This window comes from Pristiophorus japonicus, chromosome 3 (genome assembly GCF_044704955.1).
Source record: "Pristiophorus japonicus isolate sPriJap1 chromosome 3, sPriJap1.hap1, whole genome shotgun sequence".
NCBI classification, from domain to species: Eukaryota; Metazoa; Chordata; class Chondrichthyes; family Pristiophoridae; genus Pristiophorus; species Pristiophorus japonicus.
The window spans coordinates 182,713,151-182,739,844 of NC_091979.1; the positions used below are offsets into that span (position 1 = coordinate 182,713,151).

Sequence of the window (26,694 nt, forward strand, 5' to 3'; positions counted from 1 at the left end):
TAATTGGAACCCAATATGCATATTTAAAGAAGGATCCTGCTGCCTTTTGCCATGTGTCCTCTCGCCTGCTCAAAGGAGCAACCGAATGGAAGGCAGTGTGATCGGTGGGGGTTGGTTGCTGTGGCCATTTTAATTGCCCGCCCGATTTCCACTGGACGGACAGGATTAAAAACGTCCTTTAAGTGATGACGTACATGACGAGAAACAAAAGTGACAGCAAACAGACAATAATTGGGGCACAATAATAAATAAGTTCAATTTTGGTTTATTACATAGGAGTTCAGATTTTCATTAGTGTTTTGAGATCATATTGTTCTTTTGTTAATTTTTCCATGAAAACTACAAATCAATAATGACCACTGTTGCAATAATCTACAGCCTTCCTCAGGCAATAAGGTACTTTGTTTTAAAAAGTGAGATCAAACTAATATTGTAATATGTAATCATACCCATAATAATAAAACTGATAGGCCACCTATTTTGGTGTTCACTAATGGAAACATTAGTGTTTCCATTACTGTACTGAAGTTCATATAAAAGTAAACACACGTTTTAAGGAGTTACTTTTCTGCTTTTACCTGACCTTACTATATCGATCTATTACACTAATTAGCAAGTTGAGCTAAGGTGAGTGTGTGTGTGTGTGTGTGCCGGCTATTCCTCTAAAATGAACATATGAGGGATGGAAATATAAGAAAAAAAATGATTACTAGATTGTACACGTGCAGGAAAAAGACATTACAAATTTCAATTCTCTTCAAAATTTACTTTGTGAATCATTAGTGTCTGACCAGGAGCATATAAAAAGTATTTCTTTTGGTCATCCTTGAGCTTATGTAAAGTTAAACAGCTGGGGGAAAATTGCAAATAAAACAGTAATGTTCAGATATAGTCTTCTGGATATCGTCCAGTCCAGATTTTCTTTTCTAGTATCTCTGGCTACAGCTGTGGGATTTTCCTTTCCTTATGGTCAGATTTCATATTTGTGCTCAATTTCACTTTTTCCCTTTCCATTTTCGCTGATATATTTTCTCCTGTCTTCCCCTCCCACTCTTCAACAGACGATTCTCAGAATGTCTACTTTTTTTTTGAGTGCTGCCTTCATCATCCCCTCATCTTTAACTCTTTCTCGTATGCTCATTTGAAATGGTAATTGTGCGAGTAAGTGCATCTATTGCTTCACAGCTCTTTCAGTTAACCTGCAACCAATTTTCCCTCTAATTATATTTTTGGGTGGACGCTCCATTTAAGCAGCTGCGCGACCCATACAAATCTTCACGCATGCATAGTTTCTCAAATTTAAAAGCCAGTGAGTGGCCTGCGCAGGACTTCTACACAGCTGCGCGACCACCCAGCTTAACAGGAGTATTGCCTGTAACTTCTGCAGCTGATTTTAGACCATAGAATCAAAGGGGCCTAAATTCGGTACCGAATGGACGGCAACCGCTGCGTGGTGAGAAATTGGGGTTTCCGCCCCCGAGAAAAAGAGGAGTGCAATGTCGCACGACGCTAACGGCGGGGATTTTCCAGCGCTACATGGAGCACCTTTTGCACTAGTGGGAGCACAGGGCACTCCCCTTTTGTTAAAAAGGATCGGGGAGAAGGGGCCTCCATTTCACCACCAGGGTGCGGCGGTAGTAGCCCGGCACAGAAGCGGAATTCCAGGCTGCAACATCACGGCACGGATCCCACGAATTCAACAAGGCAAGGCTGCGACCAGTAAGTCGGACATTTTTATTTATTTAAAAGTGCGCGCCTTTAATTTTCGCCCCGCGAGCAGAGTGCGGCCCGGTTTGCGACCTGCGAAGCTGGAGGGGGCGTCGCTCATGGCGGCCTTACAGGGCGCTACCAAATTTTCGCTCCAGGGCGAAAACGAGTCGCTGAGCATGCAGCGCAGCAGCCCAGGACGCTACTGGTTTGCGCCTCTGCTAACTCCAGTGGAATTTTGCAGGATGCAGTAGCGGCCCTGTGCCCTGGGCGGGAAGTCGGAGGCGCAAATGACACGAATCTTACCGCACAGAAAGAGGCCATTCGGCCCATCATGCCTACGCTGGCCCTTTGAAAGAGCTGTCCAATTTAGTCACACATCCCAGCAGTTTCTCCATAACCTTGCAAAATTAGTTCTCTTCACGTACATGTCCAGAGGCAACAGTAGCATAGTAGTACTGATACTGGATTAGTAATCTAGAGGCCTGGACTAATGATCCGCAGACAAGAGTTCAAATCCCATCACGGCAGCTGGGGAATTTAAATTCAGTTAATTAAATAAATCCGGAATTTAAAAAAAATAACATCAGTAATGGTGACCATGACACTACTGGATTGTTGTAAAAACCATCCCGTTCACTCATGTCCTTTAGGGAAAGAAATCTGCCGTCCTTACCCAGTCTGGCCTTTATGTGACTCCAGACCCACAGCAATTTGATTGACTCTTAGCTACCCTGATGGCTCACATCCACCTTCTCAAGAGCAATTTGGGATGGGCAATAAATACTGACCTTCCTGACGACACCCACATCCTAATGAATAAATAAAATTGCCGTTTAAAAGTTCCTATGGAATCTGATTCCACCACCCTTTCAGGTAGTGCATTCCTGATATTAACAACCCTCTGTGTGAAGAAATTTCTCCTCATTTCCCTTGTTTCTTTTGCCAATTATTTTAAATCCATGACCTCTAGTTACCGACCCATTTGACAGAGGAAACAGCTTTTCCCTACTTTCTCTATCAAAACCCCTCATAATTTTGAATACCTCTATTAGGTCTCCCTTAACCTTTTCTGCTCCAAAGAGAACAATCTCAGCTTCTCTAATCTCGCCATATAACTGAACACCCTCATCCCTGGTGTCATCCTGATAGACCACCTCTCTGTATCCTCTCCAGGGCCTTAATATCCTTCCTAAAGTGCGGTGGCTAGAACTGTACACACAACTCCTAACCATTGATTTGTAATGATTTTCATGAGTTCCTTGTTTTTGTATTCAATGCCCCTATTTACAAGTATCCCATACACTTTTTTAACTACCTTATCAATTTTCCCTGCCACCTTCAAAGATTTGTGAATATGTCCTCCCCCTTCCCCCAAATAGTACGATTTAGATTATACTACCTCTCCATGTTGTTTCTCCCAAAGTGCATCACTTCACACTTATCCACATTAAATTGTATCTGCCAGCTGTCTGCCCATTTCACCAGTCAATCGATATCCTCCTAAAGTCTGCTACTATCATGCTCACTATTTACTACATTGCCAAGTTTTGAATGGACCGCAAACTTCAAAATTGTTCTTCCTATACCCAAGTCCAGGTCATTTATATATAACCAGAAAAGTAATGTTCCTAATTCTGATCCCTGGGGTACCACACTGCATATTTAGAATCATAGAATGGTTACAGCACAGAAAGAGGCCATTCAGCCCATCGAGCCTGTGTCAGCTCTCTGCAAGAGCACCTCAGCAAATCCCACTCCCCTGTCCTTTCCTCGTAACCACGCAAATTTTTTTTCCTTCAGTTACTTATCCAATCGAGTCTCCCTCCATCATCCTTTCAGGCAGTACATTGAGAGTCACAGTCAACAAGCTCCCCACTGGAGTGGAACTAAACTACAGAACCAGTGGGAACCTGTTCAACCATCGCCGTCTCCAGGCCAGGTCCAAGACCACTCCAACCTCTATCGTCGAGCTACAGTATGCTGACGACGCCTGCGTCTGTACACATAGAGGCTGAACTCCAGGACATAGTCGACATATTTACTGAGGCGTACGAATCATTCTTGTAAATCTTTTCTGCACCCTCTCTAAGGCCTTCACATCCTTCCTAAAGTACAGTGCCCAGAATTGGACACAACGCTTCAGTTGAGGCCAAACCAGTGTTTTATAAAGGTTAATCATAACTTCCTTGCTTTTGTACTTCATGCCTCTATTTATTAAGCCCAATATCCTGTTTGCTTTTTTTAAACCGCTTTCTCAACTGACCCTGCCACCTTCAATGATTTGGGCACATATACCTCCAGGTATCTCTGTTCATACACCACCTTTAGGAATGTGCCCTTTCATTTATATTGCCTCTCCTCATTCTTCCTCCCAAAAAGGTCCTCCAGCAGCCTGTCCTCGCCGCACAGCACTGCCCTCCAGTCATCAAGATCCACGGCGTGGCCCTGGATAACGTGGATCATTTCCCATACCTCGGGAGCCTCTTATTAACAAAGGCAGACATTGACGACGGAGATTCAACACCGCCTCCAGTGCGCCAATGCAGCCTTCGGCTGCCTGAGGAAGAGTGTTTGAAGACGAGTATCCGGTTTGCTTTTTTTAACCGCTTTCTCAACTGGCCCTGCCATCTTCAATGATTTGTGCACATATACCCCCAGTTTATATTGCCTCTCCTCATTCTTCCTACCAAAATATATCACTTTGCACTTTTCTGTCAGACACGAGACTCCGAAAGCAAGCGCGCTACTCAGAACTTCTTCACGGCAAGCGAGCCAAAGGTGGGCAGAGAAAACATTACAAGGACACCCTCAAAGCCTCCCTGATAAAGTGCAACATCTCCACTGATTCTTGGGAGTCCCTGGCCAAAAACTGCCCTAAGTGGAGGAAGTGCATCTGGGAGGGTGCTGAGCACCTCGAGTCTCATTGTCGAGAGAATGCAGAAATGAAGCGCAGGCAGCGGAAAGAGCGTTCGACAAACCCACCCTTTCCCCATCTGTCCCACCTGTGACAGGGACTGTGGTTCTCATATTGAACTGTTCAGCCATCTAAGGACTCATTTTAAGAGTGAAAGCAAGTCTTCCTCGATTCCGAGGGACTGCCTATGATGATGACATTCAGATTCTAACCACTCGCTACGTAAAAAGGTTTTCCTCATGTCGTCTTTGGTTCTTTTCCCTATCCTCTGGTTCTCAACCCTTCCACCAATGGGAACAGTTTCTCTCTATCTACTCTGTCTAGACCCATGGTTTTGAATACCTCTATCAAATCTTCTCTGAACCTTCTTTGCTCTAAGGAGAATAACTCAAGCTTCTCTAGTCTATTCATGTAACTTAAGTCCCTCATCCCTGGAATCATTCTCGTAAATCTTTTCTGAACCTGCTCTAAGGCCTTCACATCCTTCCTAAAGTACAGTGCCCAGAATTGGACACAACGCTTCAGTTGAGGCCAAACCAGTGTTTTATAAAGGTTAATCATAACTTCCTTGCTTTTGTACTCTATGCTTCTATTTATGAAGCCCAGTATCCAGTTTGCTTTTTTTAAACTACTTTCTCAACTGGCCCTGACATCTTCAATGATTTGGGCACATATACCCCAGGTATCTCTGTTCATACACCTCCTTTAGAATTGTGCCCTTTCGTTTATATTGCCTCTCCTCATTCTTCCTCCCAAAATGTATTACTTCGCACTTTACTGCGTTAAATTTCATCTGCCACGTGTCCGCACATTTCACCAGCCTGTCTGTCTTTTTGAAGTCTATCACTATCATCCTCACTGTTCACTTACTTCAAAGTTTTGTGTCATCTGCAAATTTTGAAACTGTGCCCTATACACCCACGTCCAAATCATTAATATATATAAGAAAAACAGTGGTCCTAGTACCAACCCCTGGGCAACACCACTGTATACCTTCCTCCAGCCCGAAAAACAACGATTCACCACTACTCTCCTGTCACTTAGTCAATTTCGTATCCATGCTGCCACTGTTCCTTTTATTCCATGGTCATTAACTTTGTTGGCAAGCCTATTATGGAGCACTTTATCAAACACCTTTTGATAGTCCATATACACAATGTCAACTACATTGCTCCCATCAACTCTCACTGTTACCTCATTAAAAAAGTCGATCAAGTTAGTTAAACACGATTTGCCTTCAACAAATCCATGCTGGCTTCCATACTTATCCCAAGTGACTTGGATTATAGTTTCCAAAAGCTTCCCCACTACCGAGGTTAAACTGACTGGCCTGTAGTTGCTGGGTTTATCCTTATTCCCTTTTTTGAACAAGGGTGTAACATTTGCAATTCTCCAGTCCGGAGAATATTAGCGATTACTACCTTTGAGGTCCTGCTTTTTAATCTCTTTTATAGCTCCCTAAAATCTGCCTATAGGACCTCATCCCTCTTTCTACCTATGTCGTTGGTACCGATATGGACCACGACCTCTGGTTGTTCACCTAACCCCTCAGAATGTTCTGCAGCCGCTCGGTGACATCTTTGACCCTGGCACCAGGGAGGCAACATATCATCCTGCAATCACTCCTGCGGCCGCAGAAACGCCCGTCTGTTCCCCCAACTATCAAATCCCCTACCATTATTGTGTTCCTGATCTTGCCACCCGCGCCCCTTCCACCCCCCCCACATAGAGCTGAGCCACCTGTGGTGCCGTGGACTTGACTCTGGCTGTACTCTCCAGAAAAATCATTGCTCTTACCAGTAGTCATTACTAAATACTGGTTGGAGAGTGATATGCATTCCTGCACTACCTGCCTGGTCCTCCTAATCTGTCTGATGCCCCCCCCCCCCCATTCCCTCTCTGCCTGCATACTCTTACACTGTAGGGTGACCACTTCCTGAAACGTGCTATCCACGTAGCTCTCAGCCACAATAATGCACCGCATTGACGTCAGCTGCTGCTAGAGTTCCGAAACTCGGAGCTTGAGCCTCTCCAGCCAATGACACTTCCTGCACATGCAGTTGTCCAGGACACAGTAAGCGCCCTGGGTTTCCCACATGGCAGAGGATATGCATTCCACGGAACTGAAGTGCCTTGTCATGCCTCTATTTATACACTCCAGTCAGAAAAATCTGCGTTCACAACTACTCTCTGCCTCCTATCTCTTCGCCAATTTCACACTTAAGTTGCCACCGTCCCTTTAATTCCATGTGCTTCTATTTTCCGAATAAATCTGTTATGAGGTACTTTATCAAATGCTTTTTGAAAGTCCATATATACACAACATCTACTGCACGATCTTCATCAATGCTCTCTGTTACTTCATCAAAGAACTCAATCGGGTTAGTCAGACACAATTTGCCTGAACAAATCCATGCTGGCTCTCCCTTATTAACCCATGTTTCACCAAGGAGAATTAATTATGTCCTTGACAATGGTCTCTGGTAGTTTTCTTACCAATGACATTGGACTAATTGGCCTGTAGATATCAGGTTTATCCCTCGCTCTTTTTTTTGAACAGGGTTGTAACATTTGCAACCCTCTAGTACTCTGGCACCACTCCACAATCTAAGGAAAATTGAAAGATTGTAGTCAGAGCGGCTGTTATCTCCATCCGAGCTTCCATCAGCAACCTAGGATGCATCCAATCTGGACCGAGTGACTTGCTAACTTTGAGTGATGCCAACCTATTTATCATCTCTCTTATATCTATTTTTATCCTATCCAGTATGTCTACTTCCCCCACTCCTCTACAACATTAACTTCATCTTTTTCTTTTGTGAACAGATGCAAAGTACTCATTCAATATCTCAGACATTCCCTCTGCCTCCACAAGATTTCCTTTATTATCCCTAATCGGCCCATCATTCCTTCAACCATCCTTTTACTTTTAATGGGCCCAAGTTTCGGCCTCAGTTGCTCCTGATTTTTTGGAGCAACTGGTGTAGAACGGAGTATCTTAGAAATTCAAATTCTCGGCATTTAGTTTGCTCCAGTTCTAGTCAGTTAGAACAGTTTCACTTTGGAACAGAATTTTTTTTTCAAAAGGGGGCGTGTCCGGCCACTTACGCCTGTTTTCAAAGTTTCGGCAGTGAAAACTTACTCCAAACTAACTTAGAATGGAGTAAGTGAAGATTTTTGTACGCTCGAAAAAACCTTGTCTACACTTTAGAAAATCAGGCGTAGATTACAAATCAGGCGTAGGGAATGGTGGGGGGGGGGGGGCGAGGGCGGTTTAAAGGGAAGTTTACAAACATTAAACACTTCAGTTTTACAAATAAAGAGCCATCATCAATAATAAATGATAAAAACATCAATAAATCAATCAAAAAAAAATTAATAAGAAAACATTTTTTTTTAAATCAATAAATAAAACATTTTCGACTTACCGACTGCAGCACCGGGAGCCCTCCAACAGCGTGTTGGGATGCCCCCCCCCCCCCCCCCCAGTGTGTCTCTGTCAGTGTCTCTATCGCTCTGTATGTCTGTGTGTGTCTCTCATTCTCTGTCTGTCAGGGAGGGGGAGGAGGGGGGTAGAGGGAGAGAGGGGGGGCAGGGGGAGGGGAGGGAGGCAGAGGGGGAGGGAGGGATGGGGGAGAAGGGGGGAGGAGGAGGAGAAGGGGAAGGGGGAGGAGGAGGAGAAGGGGAAGGGGGAGGAGGAGGAGAAGGGGAAGGGGGAGGAGGAGGAGAAGGGGAAGGGGGGGGAGAGGAGGAGGAGAAGGGGAAGGGGGGAGGAGGAGGAGGAGAAGGGGAAGCGGGGGGAGGAGGAGGAGGAGGAGAAGGGGAAGCGGGGGGAGGAGGAGGAGAAGGGGAAGGGGGGAGGAGGAGGAGAAGGGGAAGGGGGGAGGAGGAGGACAAGGGGAAGGGGGAGGAGGAGGAGAAGGGGAAGGGGGGAGGAGGAGGAGAAGGGGAAGGGGGAGGAGGAGGAGAAGGGGAAGGTGGGAAGAGGAGAAGGGGAAGGGGGGGAAGAGGAGAAGCGGGGAGAAGGGGAAAGAGGAGAAGCGGGGAGAAGGGGAAAGGGGGGGTAGAAGGGAAAGGGGGGTAGAAGGGGAAAGGGGGGGGTAGAAGGGGAAAGGGGGGGTAGAAGGGGAAAGGGGGGGAGAAGGGGAAAGGGGGGGGAGAAGGGGAAAGGGGGGGAGAAGGGGAAAGGGGGGGGAGAAGGGGAAAGGGGGGGAGAAGGGGAAAGGGGGGGAGAAGGGGAAAGGGGGGGAGAAGGGGAAAGGGGGGGGAGAAGGGGAAAGGGGGGGAGAAGGGGAAAGGGGGGGAGAAGGGGAAAGGGGGGGAGAAGGGGAAAGGGGGGGAGAAGGGGAAAGGGGGGGAAAGAAGGGGAAGGGGGGAGAAGGGGAAAGGGGGGAAAGAAGGGGAAGGGGGGAGAAGGGGAAAGGGGGGAGAAGGGGAAAGGGGGGGAGAAGGGGAAAGGGGGAGGAGAAGGGGAAAGGGGGGGGAGAAGGGGAAAGGGGGGGAGAAGGGGAAAGGGGGGAAAGAAGGGGAAGGGGGGAGAAGGGGAATGGGGGGGAAGGGGAAGGGAAGGGGGGGGAGAAGGGGAAGGGAAGGAAAGGGGGGAGAAGGGGAAGGGAAGGGGGGAGAAGGGGAAGGGAAGGGGGGAGAAGGGGAAGGGAAGGGGGGGAGAAGGGGAAGGGAAGGAAAGGGGGGAGAAGGGGAAGGGAAGGGGGGGAGAAGGGGAAGGGAAGGAAGGGGGGAGAAGGGGAAGGGAAGGAAAGGGGGGGAGAAGGGGAAGGGAAGGAAAGGGGGGGAGAAGGGGAAGGGAAGGAAAGGGGGGGGGAGAAGGGGAAGGGAAGGAAAGGGGGGGGGAGAAGGGGAAGGGAAGGGGGGGAGAAGGGGAAGGGAAGGGGTGGAGAAGGGGAAGGGAAAGGGGGGAGAAGGGGAAGGGAAGGGGGGAAGGGGGGATAGGAGAGAGGGGGGAAAGGAGAGGGGGGGAAAGGAGAGGGGGGAAAGGAGAGGGGGGAAAGGAGAGGGGGGAAAGGAGAGGGGGGAAAGGAGAGGGGGGGAAAGAGGGGGGAAAGGAGAGGGGGAAAGGAAAGGAGAGGGGGGGAAAGGAGAGGGGGGGAAAGGAGAGGGGGGGAAAAGGAGAGGGGGGAAAAGGAGAGGGGGGGAAAAAGGAGAGGGGGGGAGGAGAGGGGAGGGGGGGAAGGGGGGAAGGAGAGGGGAGGGGGGAAGGAGAGGGGAGGGGAGGGGAGGGGGGAAGGAGAGGGGGGAAGGAGAGGGGAGGGGAGGGGGGAAGGAGAGGGGAGGGGAGGGGGGAAGTAGAGGGGAGGGGAGGGGGGAAGGAGAGGGGAGGGGAGGGGGGAAGGAGAGGGGAGGGGGGAAGGAGAGGGGAGGGGGGGAAGAAGAGGGGGGGGGGGGAGAAAGGAAGGGGGGGGGAAAGGCTGGAAGGGCCGGGCCCAAGACTTCGGGCCGGGCCCGTCCCAGGCACCAGATTTACAGGTAGGTGGCGTTGGGTTGGGTCCGGTCGGGTCCGGGGTCGGGAGCGCGGTTCGGTTCGGGTCGAGGGAGGGTCAGGTCAGGTGGGGGAGCTCAGGTCGGGTTGGGTCCGGTCCGGGTGGGGGGGGGGGTCGGGAGCGCAGGTCGGGTCGGGGGGGGGGGCGGGTGGTGGGAGGGAGGTCGGTTCGGTTCGGGTTGGAGGGGGGGGGGGAGAGGGAGGTCAGGTCGGGTGGGAGAGCGGGAGTCGGGCCGGTGTCGGGTTCGGTCCGGGAGCGGGGGGGGGGGGAAGCGGGAGTCGAGTCGGGTCGGGAGGAAGCAGGAGCTGGGCGTGCGAGGCAGCCTTATGCACGCAGCCCCAGTGATGCCATTCGGCCAGGGCTAGGGGCTGCGTGCTTCGGGCCCCTCCCACACAGTTTTGGGCATCTGGAACCACTGTAGCGCGCATGTGCAGAGGTCCCGGCACTGTTATCAGCGCAAGGACCTAGCTCCGCCCCCAACTGCTCGTGCTGTGCCACGCCTGACTCAAGAGGACCAGCAGGAAGCTGGAGAATCTGTAAGTTTTTTTTTAAGCGCACTTTGTGGTGCGAAAAACAGGCGTCCAGGTCGGGGCTGCGCCGTTTTAGGCGCGGCCCGAAACTTGGGCCCTATATGTTTATATAAGATTTTTGGGTTCCCTTTTATGTTACCTGCTAATCTTTTCTCATACTCGCTTTGCCCTTCTTGCATTCTTTTTCAATTTCCTTCTGTACTCTCTGTATTCTGCCTGGTTTTTGATTGTATTCTGTATCGGACAATGGTCATAAACCTCCTTTTTATTTTAGCCTCTATTTCCTTTATCAACCAGGGAGCTCGAGCTTTGGATGCCTCATCTTTCCCCCTCATGGGAATATGCTTGGTTTGTATCTGAAATTCTCTGCCTTGAAGGCCTCACATTGCTCATTTAATGTTTTCCTGGTCAATCCTTTTTTCCAGTCTACGTGTGCTCGATCCCTTGACAAATCATTGAAATTGGCTCTCTTCCATTTGTATATTTTCATCTTTAATTTTTCTTTGTCCCTTTCCATAACTACTTTAATCCTAATTATATTATGACCACTATTACCCAGATGTTCTCCCACTGCAACACTTGTGCCCTACTTGGATTTATGAAGGGGAAGTCATGTTTGACAAATTTGCTGGAATTCTTTGAGGATGTAACGAACAGGATGGATAAAGGGGAACCTGTGGATGTGGTGTATTTGGACTTCGAGAAGGCATTTGACAAGGTGCCACATAAAAGGTTCCAGCACAAGATAAAAGTTCACGGGGTTGCGGGTAATATATTAGCATGGATAGAGGACTGGCTAACTAACAGAGAGTCGGGATAAATGGTTCATTCTCTGGTTGGCAACCAGTAACTAGTGAGGTGCCGCAGGGATCAGTGCTGGAATCCCAACTATTTACAATCTATATTAACGACTTGGAAGAAGGGACTGAGTGTAACGTAGCCACGTTTGCTGACGATACAAAGATGGGAGGAAAAGCAATGTGTCAGGAGGAGACACAAAATCTGCAAAAGGACATAGACAGACTAAGTGAGTGGGCAAAAATTTGGCAGATGGAGTATAATGTCGGAAAGTGTGAGGTCATGCACTTTGGCAGAAAAAATCAAAGAGCAAGTTATTATTTAAATGGAGAAAGATTGCAAAGTGCCGCAGTACAGCGGGACCTGGGGGCACTTGTGCATGAAACACAAAAGGATAGTATGCAGGTATAGCAAATGATCAGGAAGGCCGATGGTATCTTGGCCTTTATTGCAAAGGGGATGGAGTGTAAAAGCAGGGAAGTCTTGCTACAGCTATATAAGGTATTGGTGAGGCCACACCTGGAATACTGCGTGCAGTTTTGGTTTCCATATTTACGAAAGGATATAACTTGCTTTGGAGGCAGCTCAGAGAAGGTTCACTAGGTCGATTCCGGGGAGGAGGGGGTTGACTTATGAGGAAAGGTTGAGTAGGTTGGGCCTCTCTACTCATTGGAATTCAGAAGAATGAGAGGTGATTTTATCGAAACGTATAAGATTATGAGGGGGCTTGACAAAGTGGATGCCTGATGGGGAGACTAGAACTAGAGGGCATGATCTTAGAATAAGGGGCCGCCCATTTAAAACAGAGATGAGGAGAAATTTCTTCTCTCAGAGGGTTGTAAATCTGTGGAATTCACTGCCTCAGAGAGCTGTGGAAGCTGGGACATTGAATAAATTAAGACAGAAATAGACAGTTTCTTAAACAATAAGGGGATAAGGGGTTATGGGGAGCGGGCGGGGAAGTGATCAGAACAGCCATGATTTTATTTTTGAATGATGGAGCTGGCTCGAGGGGCCGTATGGCCTACTCCTGTTCCTATTTCTTATGTACTTCATTCTCCAGAATTAGATCCAGCACTGCTTCGTATCTCATTGGGCCAGAAACATACTGATTTTAAAAAGTTCTCCTGTACACATTTTAGGAATTCATCATCCTCCTTGCCCTTTACTCTGTTCGCACCCCGCCGCCCCCCATCTATATTGGGGTAAATGAAGTTCCTTACTATTACTGCTCTATTATTTTTATATTTCTCTGAAAATTACCTGCAGATTTGCTCCTCTATCACCTTCTTACTATTTGGGAGTCTATGGGAACCACTCAGCACTGTAACAGCTCCTTGTCTGATCCTTAACCAAATAGATCCATTTCTTGAACCCTCTAGTATATCATCCATCTGTAGAACTCTGTATTATCCTTAATCAATACTGCTACCCTGGCTTCTTTCTTTTCCCCTTCCCTATCCCTCATGATTATAATAGAAAAGCAAATTTTAATTTAAATGGAGAAAAATTGCAAAGTGCTACAGTACAGCGGGACCTGGGGGTCCTTGTGCATGAAACACAAAAAGGTACTATATGCAGGTACAGCAAGTAATCAGGAAGGCAAATGGAATGTTGGCCTTTATTGCAAGGTGGATAGAGTATAAAAGCAGGGAAGTCCTGCTACAACTGTACAGGGTATTGGTGAGGCCACACCTGGAGTCCTGTGTACAGTTTTGATCTCCGAATTTAAGGAAGGATATACTTGCATTGGAGGTTGTTCAGAGAAGGTTCACTAGGTTGATTCTGGAGATGAGGGGGTTGACTTATGAGGATAGGTTGAGTAGGTTGGGCCTATACACATTGGAGTTCAGAAGAATGAGAGGTGATCTTATTGAAACATATAAGATAATGAGGGGGCTCGACAAGGTGGACGCAGAGAGGATATTTCCACTCATAGGGGAAACTAAAACTAGGGGACATAGTCTTAGAATAAGGGGCTGCTCATTTAAAACTGAGATGAGGAGAAATTTCTTCTGAGGTTTGTAAATCTGTGGAATTCTCTGCCCCAAAGAGCTGTGGAGGCTGGGTCATTGAATATATTTAAGGTGCCGATTTTTGAGTGATAAGGGAGTAAAGGGTTATGGGGAGCAGGCAGGGAAGTGGAGCTGAGTACATGATCAGATCAGCCATGATCTTACTGAATGGCGGAGCAGGCTCGATGGGCCAAATGGCCTACTCCTGTTCCTATTTCTTGTGTTCTTATGAATGCATTACAGCCTGGAATGTTTAGTTCCCATTCCTGCCCATGTTTCAGCCAAGTCTCCGTTACAGCCATTATATTACACGAGTGGCATTATATTGCACGAGTGGGAGTCCAGGGAGTCGAGCGGCCTATAAAAGGCCCAGCAGTTTGAGGCGGGAGTTCGTGGAGCGAGAGTCCAGCGGCCTATAAAAGGCCCAGCAGTTCGAGAGGCTGGAGTTCATGGAGCGGCGGTTCGGGGAGTCCAGCGGCCTATAAAAGGCCCAGCAGTTCGTGAGGCGGGAGTCCGGGGAGTCCAGCGGCCTATAAAAGGCCCAGCAGTTCGAGAGACATGCTGGTGCTGCAGGGGCAGAAGGTAAACAAAGAAGGGGAAGGAAAATGAAAGGTGATTTCACAGCCAAGGGGGTAAGTGATTGGCTGGTGATTGGTGAGTAAGTTTGTCCTTTATCAATAGGTAACCTTTATCATTGCTGTTGCCAAATTAAGTTAATCTAAGGGTTAAGTCATGGCAGGAGAGCTCGGACACATGTCATGCTCCTCCTGTGCTATGTCGTCCCTGACAACTAGATGTGCGGGAAGTGTACCCTGCTGCAGCTCCTGACAGACCACATAGCAGCACTGGAGCAGCGGGTGGATTCACTCTGGAGCATGCTGAGAATGCTGAGGATACCATGAATAGCACGTTTAATGAGTTGGTCTTACCGCAGGTAAAGGCTACACAGACAGATAGGGAATGGATGACCAACAGGAAGAGCAGTGGAAGGAAGGTAGTGCAGAGGTCCCCTGTGGTCAGCCCCCTCCAAAACAGACACACCGCTTTGGGTATTGTTGCGGGGGGATGATTCATCAGAGCAGGGCAGCAGTAGCCAAGTCCATGGCACTGTGGGTGGCTCTACTGCACAGGAGGGCAGGAAAAAGAGTGGGAGAGCAATAGTGGTAGGGGATTCTATTGTAAGGGGAATAGATAGGCATTTCTGCGGCCGCAATCGAGACTCCAGGATGGTATGTTGCCTCTCAGGTGCAAGGGTCAAGGATGTCTCGGAGCGGTTGCGGGACATTTTGAAGGGGGAGGGTGAACAGCCAGTTGTCGTGGTGCATATAGGTACCAACGATATAGGTAAAAAACGGGATGAGATCCTACAAGCTGAATTTAGGGAGCTAGGAGTTAAATTAAAAAGTAGGACCTCAAAAGGTCGTAATCTCAGGGTTGCTACCAGTGCCATGTGCTAGTCAGAGTAGGAATGGCAAGAAAGCTCAGTTGAATACGTGGCTTAAAGAGTGGGGCAGAAGGGAGGGATTCAAATTCCTGGGATATTCAAACCGGTTTTGGGGAAGGTGAGACCAGTACAAACCGGACGCTCTGCACCGAGGCAGGACCGGAACCAATGTCCTAGGGGTGTGTTTGCTAGTGCTGTTGGGGAGGGGTTAAACTCAAAGCAGGGGGATGGGAACCTATGCAGGGAGACAGAGGGAAGTAGAATGGGGGCAGAAACAAAAGATAGAAAGAAGAAAAGTAAAAGTGGAGGGCAGAGAAACCCAAGGCAAAATTGCAGCAAAATTCTAAAAGGGCAAAGTGTGTTAAAAAGACAAGCCTGAATGCTCTGTGCCTCAATGCGGGGAGTATTCGTAATAAGGTGGACGAATTAACTGCACAGGCAGCAATTAATGAATATGATATAATTGGCATCACGGAGACATGGCTCCAGGGTGACCAAGGCTGGGAACTCAACATCCAAGGGTATTCAACATTCAGGAAGGATAGACAGAAAGGAAAACAAGGTGAGGTAGCGTTGCTGGTTAAAGAGGAAATTAACGCAATTGTAAGGAAGGACATTAGCTTGGATGATGTGAAATATGTATGGGTGGTGCTACGGAATACCAAAGGGCAGAAAACGCTAGCGGGAGTTGTGGACAGACCACCAAACAGTAGTATTGAGGTTGGGGACAGCATCAAACAAGATATTAGGAATGCGTGCAATAAAGATACAGCAGTTATCATGGATGACTTTAATCTACATATGGATTGGGCTAACCAAACTGGTAGCAATACGTTGGAGGAGGATTTCCTGGAGTGCATTCGGGAAGTTTTTCTGGACCAATATGTCGAGGAACCAACTAGAGGGCTGGCCATCCTAAACTGAGTGATGCGTAATGAGAAAGGACTAATTAGCAATCTTGTTGTGCGAGGCCCCTTGGGGAAGAGTGACCATAATATGGTAGAATTCTTTAAGATGGAGAGTGACAGTGTTAATTCGGAGACTAGGGTTCTGAACTTAAGGAACGGTAACTTCGATGGTATGAGACATGAATTGGCTAGAATAGACTGGCAAATAATACTTAAAGGGTTGACGGTGGATAGGCAATGACAAACATTTAAAGATCACATGGATGAACTTCAACAATTGTACACCCCTGTCTGGAGGAAAAATAAAACGGGGAAGGTGGCTCAACCGTGACTAACAAGGGAAATTAAGGATACTGTTAAATCCAAGGAAAAGGCATATAAATTGGCCAGAAAAAGCAGCAAATCTGAGGCCTGGGAAAAATTTAGAATTCAGCAGAGGAGGACAAAGGGTTTAATTGGGGGGGTGGGAGGGGGGGAATAGAGTATGAGAGGAAGCTTGTCGAGAACATAAAAACTGACTGCAAAAGCTTCTATAAATATGTGAAGAGAAAAAGATTAGTGAAGACAAACATAGGTCCCTTGCAGTCAGATTCAGGTGAATTTATAATGGAGAACAAAGAAATGGCAGACCAGTTGAACAAATACTTTGATTCTTTCTTCACGAAGGAAGACACAAATAACCTTCCGGAAGTACTAGGGGACTGAGGGTCTAGTGAGAAGGAGGAACTGAAGGATATTCTTATTAGGCAGGAAATTGTGTTAGGGAAATTGATGGAATTGAAGGCCGATAAAGCCCCGGGGCCTGATAGTCTGCATCCCAGAGTACTTAAGGAGTGGCCCTAGAAATAGTGGATGCATTGGTGATCATTTTCCAACATTCTATCGACTCTGGATCAATTCCTATGGACTGGAGGGTAGCTAATGTAACACCACTTTGTAAAAAAAGGAGGGAGAAAGAAAACGGGTAATTATAGACCGGTGAGCCTGACATCAGTAGTGGGGAAAATGTTGGAATCAATTATTAAAGATGAAATAACAGCGCAAATGGAAAGCAGTGACTGGATCGGTCCAAGTCAACATGAATTTATGAAAGGGAAATCAGGCTTGACAAATCTTCTGGAATTTTTTGAGGCTGTAACTAGTAGAGTGGACAGGGGAGAGCCAATGGATGTGGTGTATTTGGACTTTCAAAAGGCTTTTGATAAGGTCCTACACAAGAGATTGGTGTGAAAAATTAAAGCACATGGTATTGGGGGTAATGTACTGAAGTGGATAGAGAACTGGTTGGCAGACAGGAAGCAGAGAGTCGGGATAAACGGGTACTTTTCAGAATGGCAGGCAGTGACTAGTGGGGTGCCGCAGGGCTCAGTGCTGGGACCCCAGTTATTTACAATATACTTCAATGATTTGGATGAAGGAATTGAGTGTAATATTTCCAAGTTTGCAGATGACACCAAACTGGGTGGCGGTGTAAGCTGTGAGGAGGATGCCAAGAGCTGCAGGGTGACTTGGACAGGTTAGATGAGTGGGCAAATGCATGGCAGATGCAGTATAATGAGGATAAATGTGAGGTCATCCACTTTGGGGGCAAAAACATGAAGGCAGATTATCTGAATGGTGGCAGATTAGGAAAAGGGGAGGTGCAACGAGACCTGGGTGTCATGGTACATCCGTCATAGAAAGGTGGCATGCAGGTACAGCAGGCGGTGAAGAAGGCGAATGGCATGTTGGCCTTCATAGCTAGGGGTTTTGAGTATAGGAGCAGGGAGGTCTTACTGCAGTTATGCAGGTGAGGCCTCACCTGGAATATTGTGTTCAGTTTTGGTCTCATAATCTGAGGAAGGACATTCTTGGTATTGAGGGAGTGCAGCGAAGGTTCACCAGACTGATTCCCGGGATGGCTGGACTGACATATGAGGAGAGACTGGATCGACTGGGCTTTTATTCACTGGAGTTTAGAAGGATGAGAGGGGATCTCATCGAAACATATAAAATTCTGACGGGACTGGACAGGTTAGATGCAGGAAGAATGTTCCCGATGTTGGGGAAGTCCAGAACCAGGGGATACAATCTAAGGATAAGGGGTAAGCCATTTCGGACTGAGATGAGGAGAAACTTGTTCACTCAGAGTTGTTAACCTGTGGAATTCCCTACCGCAGAGTTGTTGATGCCAGTTCATTGGATATATTCAAAAGGGAGTTAGATATGCCCTTTCGGCTAAAGGGATCAAGGGGTATGGAGAGAAAGCAGGAAAGGGGTACTGAGGTGAATGATCAGCCATGATCTTATCGAATGGTGGTGCAGGCTCGAAGGGCTGAATTGTCTACTCCTGCACCTATGTTCTATGTTTCTATGATATGTGGCAACTGCGCCTGTAACTCATCAACCTTATTTATATCACACCTTGCATTAACACACATGCATTCCACCACCATTCTAGTCTGCTTAACTTTTTTTTCTCCATTTACTTCCTGCTCTTGCTGCACTATTATTTGCTCTGTTGCGGTTTGTCCCTCCTAATTTTTTATGCACCCTGTGTCTCTCCTCTCTGCTGCTGTATTCTGGTGCCTCTCCCCCAGGCAAATTCGTTTAAACCCTCCTCCACATCATTAATTAACCTCCACGCGGGGACACTGGTCCCCAGCTCTGTTCAGGAGCAATCCATCCGGCTTGTCCAGGACCCTTCTGCCCAAGGGCTCGGAAACTCTCCCTCTTGCACCAATTCTCCAGTCACACATTCACCCACACTACCTCCCTGTTTCTGTACTCACTAATATCCAGAGATTACCTCCCTTTGAGGTCCTGTTCTATAATCTTTTTCCTAGCTCCTGAAACTCTGCATGTAGGACCTCAACCTTTTTCCTACCTATGTCATTGGTTCCAATATGAACTGCAACATCTGGCTGTTCCCCTTCCCCTCGCAGAAGGTCCTGCATCCGTTCAGTAATGTCTTTTAACCTGGCACCAGGGAGGCAACACACCATTCGGGGTTCATGTTTGCGGTTGCAGAAACGCCTATCCCTCGACTATCGAATCCCCTTTAAGAACTGCAGTGCCCCCTGCGCAGCTGAGGCTTCCACAGTGCCGTGGCGTCATCACCCTCACTGAATAACGGTTTGTAAGTGCCATGCTCCCAAGGGATTCCTACAATGCCTGCCTTTTCCTCCTAGTCCGCTTGGTGGTCACCTATCTCTGTAACTCTGGGGTGGCCAACTCCTGAAATGTGCTATCCATGAAACTCTCAACTTCCCGTAATCACTGTAGCCAGCCACCCCTGCCACTTGTGTGTATATAGAGATAGAGATATATAGAGATAGAGATAGAGATCAAGATAGAGAGAGCAAGAGAGATAGAGATAGAGATAAAGAGAGAGAGAGAATCAGAGACACACTGCCCGCTCTCGACATTTTGGGCCCAAATTTGGCCCTTCAGTTTTGTCGGCGCAGTTATGTGAGGTGCGGCAACTTTCTGCTCTCAAAACAGTGCCGAAAATATATCGCTGTATTCTCCCCGCTCTGTGAACCATCCTTGTGCTTGGCGTGGCGTGGCAATCTCCGTGGGGTGCGGAGCTAGGGCCGTGCGGCTGAAAGAGTGCCGGCGGGGGGGGGGGGGGGGGGCTAGGGCCTAGCGTGTGTAACAGTGCCGGCAGCGTTGCGCATTGGAGTGTTCGCGCATGCGCAATGGGAAATAACATTGGCGATCGGCCATTTTTAAAAGGAAAGCTTTCTAATTGAATTTTGGTGCATGAAGAAATGCTGTGAAAGAAATCAGTGTGTGCTGTGTTGCTGCTAAAGTTCCAGAAGGAATGCTGCATAGGTGAAAATCATTGCTGCATGCAAAATAAGGACTGTGTTGTGAAAAATCACTGAGTATCAATTCAATACATCATGCAACAACGTGCACCAAGAACAAAGAATTGGAGATACTAATGTCATTGAGAACAGATGGCAGGAGCTGGATACCAGCAACAGAGGTTGCACAAAAGTGCCACCCAAAGAAATGAATAAACGCTGGAACCCCAAGTTGCAGAAGGTTACTGCGCAGTGGTGAATATAAAAAAAAAATGGCAGGACCTTGGTTAAGTAGTTAGTGTAAGTAATATTTTCATTAATTCAATGCAATTGCAATTGTAAATGTGACCAGCTGTATATGTCCCACTCGGCAGAAAGACAGCCTCTCTAAAAAGTTGCATTTTCATCTTTGCAGAATTGTCCCACAACAAAAGGGAAAGAACTCGAACAGGAGGAGGCCCGCCAAATCTGCACCTACTGACACCGTTCGAAGAGAGGGTCCTACCTGGAGAAAAACAATCAGTACTGCACAAGCTGGGCCCACACGCAAGGGAGAGGGCAAGTCCTGAAAATTCATCGTGGTCCTTCAAATCAACCTGCTGCCTGGCACGTGTGAGCCTATTCATGCCATCCATCCTGCCCCCTCCTGTGCTGCTAACCATTTGATTTCTGTTATATTTTGCAGAACCTGATGCCAACCCTGAAGATCCAGAAGAAGATTCTGACGTGTACAAGCCAGATCAACTTCGGGAGGGGCATGGAGATGTATGAAGGGGAGAATGTTGAAATTAATATGGTTGAGGCTACGGTACAGGACTTTGCATTCCCAAACACTTCCATGAGTTCTGATGTGACATTCCACGCTTTCCCAAGTTTCGAGGTTGCGGGTCCCCGTGGTGGTGGAATGCAGCATGGAACACCCAGTGCCCCACCGTCCGACCTTGTGGGTCCCAGTGCTGGTGGGATGTAGCATGGAACACCCAGGGCCCCACCGTCTGAGGTTGCACCTGCCAGTGCTGGTCGGATACAGCATGTTACACCCAGGGCCCTATGGTCCCAGCTTGTGCCTCCCAGTGCTGGTGGGATGCAGCATAGAACACCCAGGGCCCCCACCATCCGAGCTTGTGGGTCCCAGTGCTGGTGGGATGTAGCATGGAACACCCAGGGCCCCCACCATCCGACCTTGTGGGTCCCAGTGCTGGTGGGATGTAGCATGGAACACCCAGGGTCCCCACCATCCGACCTTGTGGGTCCCAGTGCTGGTGGGATGTAGCATGGAACACCCAGGGCCCCACCATCCGAGGTTGCACCTGCCAGTGCTGGTCGGATACAGCATGTTACACCCAGGGCCCTATGGTCCCAGCTTGTGCCTCCCAGTGCTGGTGGGATGCAGCATGGAACATCCAGGGCCCCACTGTCTCAGCCTGCGCCATCCACTGGAGGGTTGCCGTGAGGGGAAGAAGATATCGACCACGCTCTCCTGAGATGCAGGATGCAACAGATGTGGTTCAGATGATGGCATTGGATGATGGTGTGGAGACCAATGACCCCTACCCGATCACTCGTGCACACCACATGAGGTGGGTGATGAAGTAAGGGGACTGTCGGGAGAAATAGCAGTAATGACACGGGAAATGAAGGAGGTAATTTCAGAGGCAGTGGGAACAACGGCACAGGCCATCAGGGAGGGAATGTCAGAAGCAGCAGAAACTACAGCACAGGCTATCAGGAAGGGCATGTGTAAGGTAGCTACTGCAATAAGAGAACACAGCCAGGCCAATCAACTGCCACTCTCACTGCAATCCCCGCACCAGCCTCTGTAGAGACCCAAGCCGGGCCCCTCCACATTAACACCTGCCATCCCCCCCTGCCACCCCCAATATAAAAAAGTGCACATTTACCGAGATGTGGATGAGAGATGGGTGCAGCCTTTCTTTGCTGCTGTTGTTGTTGTTGTTGATGTTACTGTTGTAACTGCTTTCAAATTGAAAGTTTTTTTATAAGTTATGTAAATTTACAACTTTGTGATCTTAAAATTTTTAAGTGATCTTAAAGAGTCATGTTGAAGTAAAGTTTGATACAAGAATTATTTTGTTACACTAAAGTGAAGTACATTGTGAACTTTTCAATAAAATATATTTTACATTAAAACTGAATCATGTTCCATTAACACAATACAACATTTAGGAACAACTGCAAAAAATAAACATGTCCATGCTATTGAGTGCAGCGAAGGTTCACCAGACTGATGCCCGGGATGACAGGACTGACATATGAAGAAAGACGAGATTGACTAGGCTTATATTCAATGGAATTTAGAAAAATGAGAGGGGATCTCATAGAAACATATAAAATTCTGACGGGATTGGACAGGTTAGATGCAGGGTATCTTGCATCGATTGACATGATGCGATGCATGTCGTCATACACGAGCTGCACATTAATGGAATGGAAGCCTTTTCTATTCCTGAACTGCTCGTCATCCTCCACAGGTGCTCGCAAGGCGATGTGGGTACAATCAATGCAGCCCTGTAACTTTCGGAAGCCAGCAATCCTTGAGAAACCCTCAGCCCCGTCATGGATTGCTTGGTCGGTCATTGGGAACTTGAAGAAGTCATTCCTCCGTGCATATAGTGCAGCTGTGACCTGGTGAATGGAGACATGTATTGCACGTTGAGAGATGGCGCAGTTGTAGCTTGAAACGATCCCGAGGCATAGAAGGAAAGTGCAGCTGTAACCTTCACTTCAACAGACAAGGCTGTCCACCTGCTGCTTCTCGGCTGTAAATCTGGTCTCAGCAGCTCTCAGATCTCATGGACTAGTTCTCTGCGTAAACGCAACCTTCTGACACAATCTGCCTCACTCAGGTCCAGGTACGAACGCCTGACTCGAAATTGCCAAGGTGGGTAAGGCCTCTTGCCCAGCAGCCTGCGGGCTCTGATGTTCCTGATGTGATGAGCTCTAATCAATTCTCTCCTACGTAGCACAATGATGCCGAACCATTGCAAAATTCGTGGCATTGATATTGCTCCACCCATACTTAAAGTAAAACTTAAACTTTCAAAGGTCAAAGGTGGTGAAAAATGGCAGCACAGCAGAGTTTTGCACTTCTCCCTCTCCACCCAAGGTATGTATATGGACCACACCCAAAGGTCTTTTGTTCTCTCTCCTTCCTCATCCACCCCCCACCCCCTCCAGCCTGTTTCATTCCTGCAGCCTGTGTGTTCTGCCGAGCCCAGCCCCTCTAAGTTCCCTCCTGCAGCCTCCGTTTTCTGCGAGCCCAGCCTGCTGCATCTTGTGTGTGGCCAGTTCACTGCTCTCCTGCCCGGGCATCCCACCCACCGCACCTATCCCCAGCCGAGTGGCCTCTCGCACCGGCAGGCCCACTGACTTCCCGGGCCGAGTATGAAGGTAGGACAATGTGTTATTATTTATTTATTTATTATTTATTATTGATGGTTTTTATGCATTATGAATGTTGTTGAGAAGGTGTTTAGTGCTTTGCAAGGTCCTCTCCACTTCCTTTCCCCCTATCTCTGGCTACCTGCGCTGATTTCTTAACTCTCCGCAAGGGTTTTCTGTGCGGCCACAAGTGGCCACATATGCTGGCCTAAGTTAATTTGGAGCAACTATTAAGCTGTCCAAACTGGCTTAAATGGCTGGTAACGCCCCCTTTTAAAAAAAAAAGGAAACTAAAAAAAAATCCTAACTAACTCACTTATACTGGCGCAAATTAAATGTGCAGAATGGGGATTTTTAAGATATTCCAGCAAAATCAAGTTGCTCCAAAAAAACCAGAGCAACTCCTGGGCAAATTTGGACCCTTTATCTTGCACATGAGTCAAATGATTTTTCTCCCTTCCCAGTGATTACATTCCATTCTTGGACTTCCTTTCCTTCTTTCCCAGACATCGGCAGGAGCCACTCGTGCTGCTAGCCAACCAGAACATGAATAGCCTCTCTTCTAAGTTAGTGTTGAGTACTGTTCAAGGTGTCTGGGTCATGAGACCTTGTTTAATTCATTAAATTAGGAATATTTTAAGTTTCATTTACAAATAAAGCTAATCGCTTCAGTAATATTTACTCCTCAGTATTATTATTTCTTTTAAAAGTTCACTTACCACAGAATATATATAAATAAGCCATCCAAAATCATACAAGATAATACAGCGCAAGGAACAACACTGGTCTCATCTGAAAATTAAACATTGGAAATTTTTCCAATATTATGTACCTTTATGTCCTATATCACAATCATCCATATTACCCTTTCATCATCTCATTATCTATCGCACTCAGTGTACACATCTCACAACAGTAAAAAGTCCAGCCAAGCAAACATGTTGACAAGAGCAAGAAAATATCATCTCTGGAATCTGGGTTTGAATCTAGCTTGCACTGATGTGATGAAAGTTTTCTGCTTCTGCTCGTTAAGAAATCTAAGTGAACTGAGCATGGGTAGTCTCAACCCAGTTCCTCAGACGAATTCCAGGGATGGCTGGACTGTCATATGAGGAGAGACTGGATCAACTGGGCCTTTATTCACTGGAGTTTAGAAGGATGAGAGGGGATCTCATAGAAACCTGTAAGATTCTGATGGGACTGGACAGGTTAGATGCAGGACGAATGTTCCCAATGCTGGGGAAGTCCAGAACCAGGGGACAATCTTAGGATAAGGGGTAGGCCATTTAGGACTGAGATGAGGAGAAACCTCTTAACTCAGAGAGTTGTTAACCTATGGAATTCCCTGCCATAGAGTGTTGTTGATGCCAGTTCAAGAGGGAGTTAGATATGGTCCTTACGGCTAAGGGGATCAAGGGGTATGGAGAGAAAGCAGGAAAGGGGTACTGAGGGAATGATCAGCCATGATCTTAATGAATGCCGGTGCAGGCTCGATGGGCCGAATGGCCTGCTCCTGCACCTATTTTCTATATTTCTATACTCCATCCCCCTTCCAATAAAGGCCAACATTCCATTTGCCTTCCTGATTACTTGCTCTACCTGCATACTAACCTCTCGTGTTTCATGCACAAGGACCCCGAGGTCCCTCTATACTGCAGCATTTTGTAATCTCTCTCCAGTTAAATAAGAATGTGCTTTTTTATTTTTCCTGCCAAAGTGGATAACCTCACACTTTCCCACATTATACTTCATCTGCCAAGTGTTTGCCCACTCACTTAGCCTGTCTATATCCCTTTGCAGATTTTTTTGTGTCCTCATCACAACTTGCTTTCCCAACCATCTTTGTATCATCAGCAAACTTGGCTACATTACACTCGGTCCCTTCATCCAAGTCATTAAAACAGATTGTAAATAGTTGAGACCCCAGCACTGACCCCTGTGGCACCCCAACCAGAAAATGACCCATCAGCCAGATTGGGAGGCTGGCTGGCTGTCGAGCAGGTAGGCCTGTGGCATCAGGCCCAATTGTGGAGCAGAGAAGGAGGGAGGGAGGGATCATAGGCTGGGGACTGAAGGCCAGAGAGGGTGGGAGGGCTGGGATTGGAAGACCGGAGGGGGCAGCTGAGATTGTAAGACCTGTGAAGGTGGGGGTCGGAGGACTTGTGAAGGTGGGGTCAAAGCGAGACCGGAAGGAGGGGATTCGATCGCAGGAGGTTGGTGAGGCAGGGCTCTGGATTGAGCAAGTCAGTGGAAAGGCGGTTACCTCCTGGATCCAGTCCTCGCCTTCCTTTAGCTGCTGGGTCCTGAGGCCTGGGAAATACGGCTGCCCAGAGTTAAATTTAAAATAGAGATTCAAAGTGAAGAACGCGGTGCCAATCCACCTCCAGGGAGCGGGTTGGTCACCTGCCCCCATTAAAACCGGAAGTGGGCAGATTTGAGACAGGATTCATATTTCTACTAATTTAACCTCCCGCCCGACCCAAACCCGCCTGTTTTTTTTTTTAAGGTTACAATTCACCGCCCCTTCACATTTCAACACGTGGACTTGACTTACAGGTTCCATGTCAGGCATATCTGGCAGCTGTGAGACTGCTTCTTCCACCAAAAACTGTTGATCATCATCATCCTCTTCCTCTTCAACATTCTTTCCTTTATCCACAATTACATTAGACACATGCTTTGCACTACCAATTCTGGAAAAGCACAATAAAGCAAGTTAAAAATAAATATTGTTTCAAAAATATATTAAAGAAAGTTATGTGAAATTGAGTAACAGGTTTATAACTCCACATAAAGTGCTACCTATTTCTGTGCTGTAAACTTCTGAAATGCTATGACAGCTGTCAAGACAGGCACTAATAACCAGTGTTCTTTTTTAATGTGCAACAATAGCTTTGAAAATGACCCGTTGAAGCTCATCCCTCGAATATGTTAACTCTCCCAGCCTATCATCCAGTTACTTTATGAATGCCCTCTAAAGTCTATTAGCTTGCCTGACAATTTTTATTTCTCTACTCTTAATATTGGCTAATGTAAATCTGTGCATTCTAGTCCCACGAGCCTTATTTCCTTTTAGATAATATTCTGGGTTTACCTTCCATATCATTCAATTATTTGATACAATTTGATTAGCTTTCCTTATAAAACTTTTTTTCTCCAGACTTCAGCTTTTCCTAATCCTCACTGCTCCGCCCCATCACATTTGGGATCTAAAGGGTATATAAACTGTCTTGAAGACATATACCACAATCAACATGGCACACGATAGTGTGGGTTGTCTCACTTCAATATTTCAATATCACTATCAAATTTAATTCCAACAACTTTCAACGGGATTTGTGCACATCTCACTCTATAACTACTTGCATCCAAATGTCAGTAAAATGCAGATATTGTAAAAAAAAGAGCACCTAGCAGTTAATTTAAGCTTTGCTTTTAGCTGTGCCCAAGAGAAATCAATTGCCATTTAGCCATAAACAAATGAAGCATTGCATTTCCAGCATCACATTAAGGGGGTTTCTGTTTTCATAACGTTGGTCGACTAATTTATCTCACTGACAGGAGCAATGAGTAAAGATTTCAGAAATGAATCCATGCACTTTGCTTGCATTCAAATTCTAAACATTTTGACCCATCCAAACTTATGGCTTGACACTCTGCCCAAATGGGAAGATGTTAATCTTG

At 47.1% G+C, this 26,694-nt stretch overlaps 1 protein-coding gene across 4 annotated transcripts in view; it reads right to left on the minus strand.

The window, feature by feature from the left end:
- The window catches only part of traf3ip1 (TNF receptor-associated factor 3 interacting protein 1), a 302,416-nt gene that overhangs the window by 92,327 nt on the left and 183,395 nt on the right, over nt 1–26,694 (minus strand). For all 4 annotated transcript variants that reach the window (XM_070876062.1, XM_070876063.1, XM_070876061.1 and 1 more), the window contains one exon: nt 25,565–25,703. In XM_070876062.1, the coding sequence (XP_070732163.1) occupies nt 25,565–25,703 (139 nt within the window). The remainder of the gene's footprint in view (nt 1–25,564; nt 25,704–26,694) is intronic.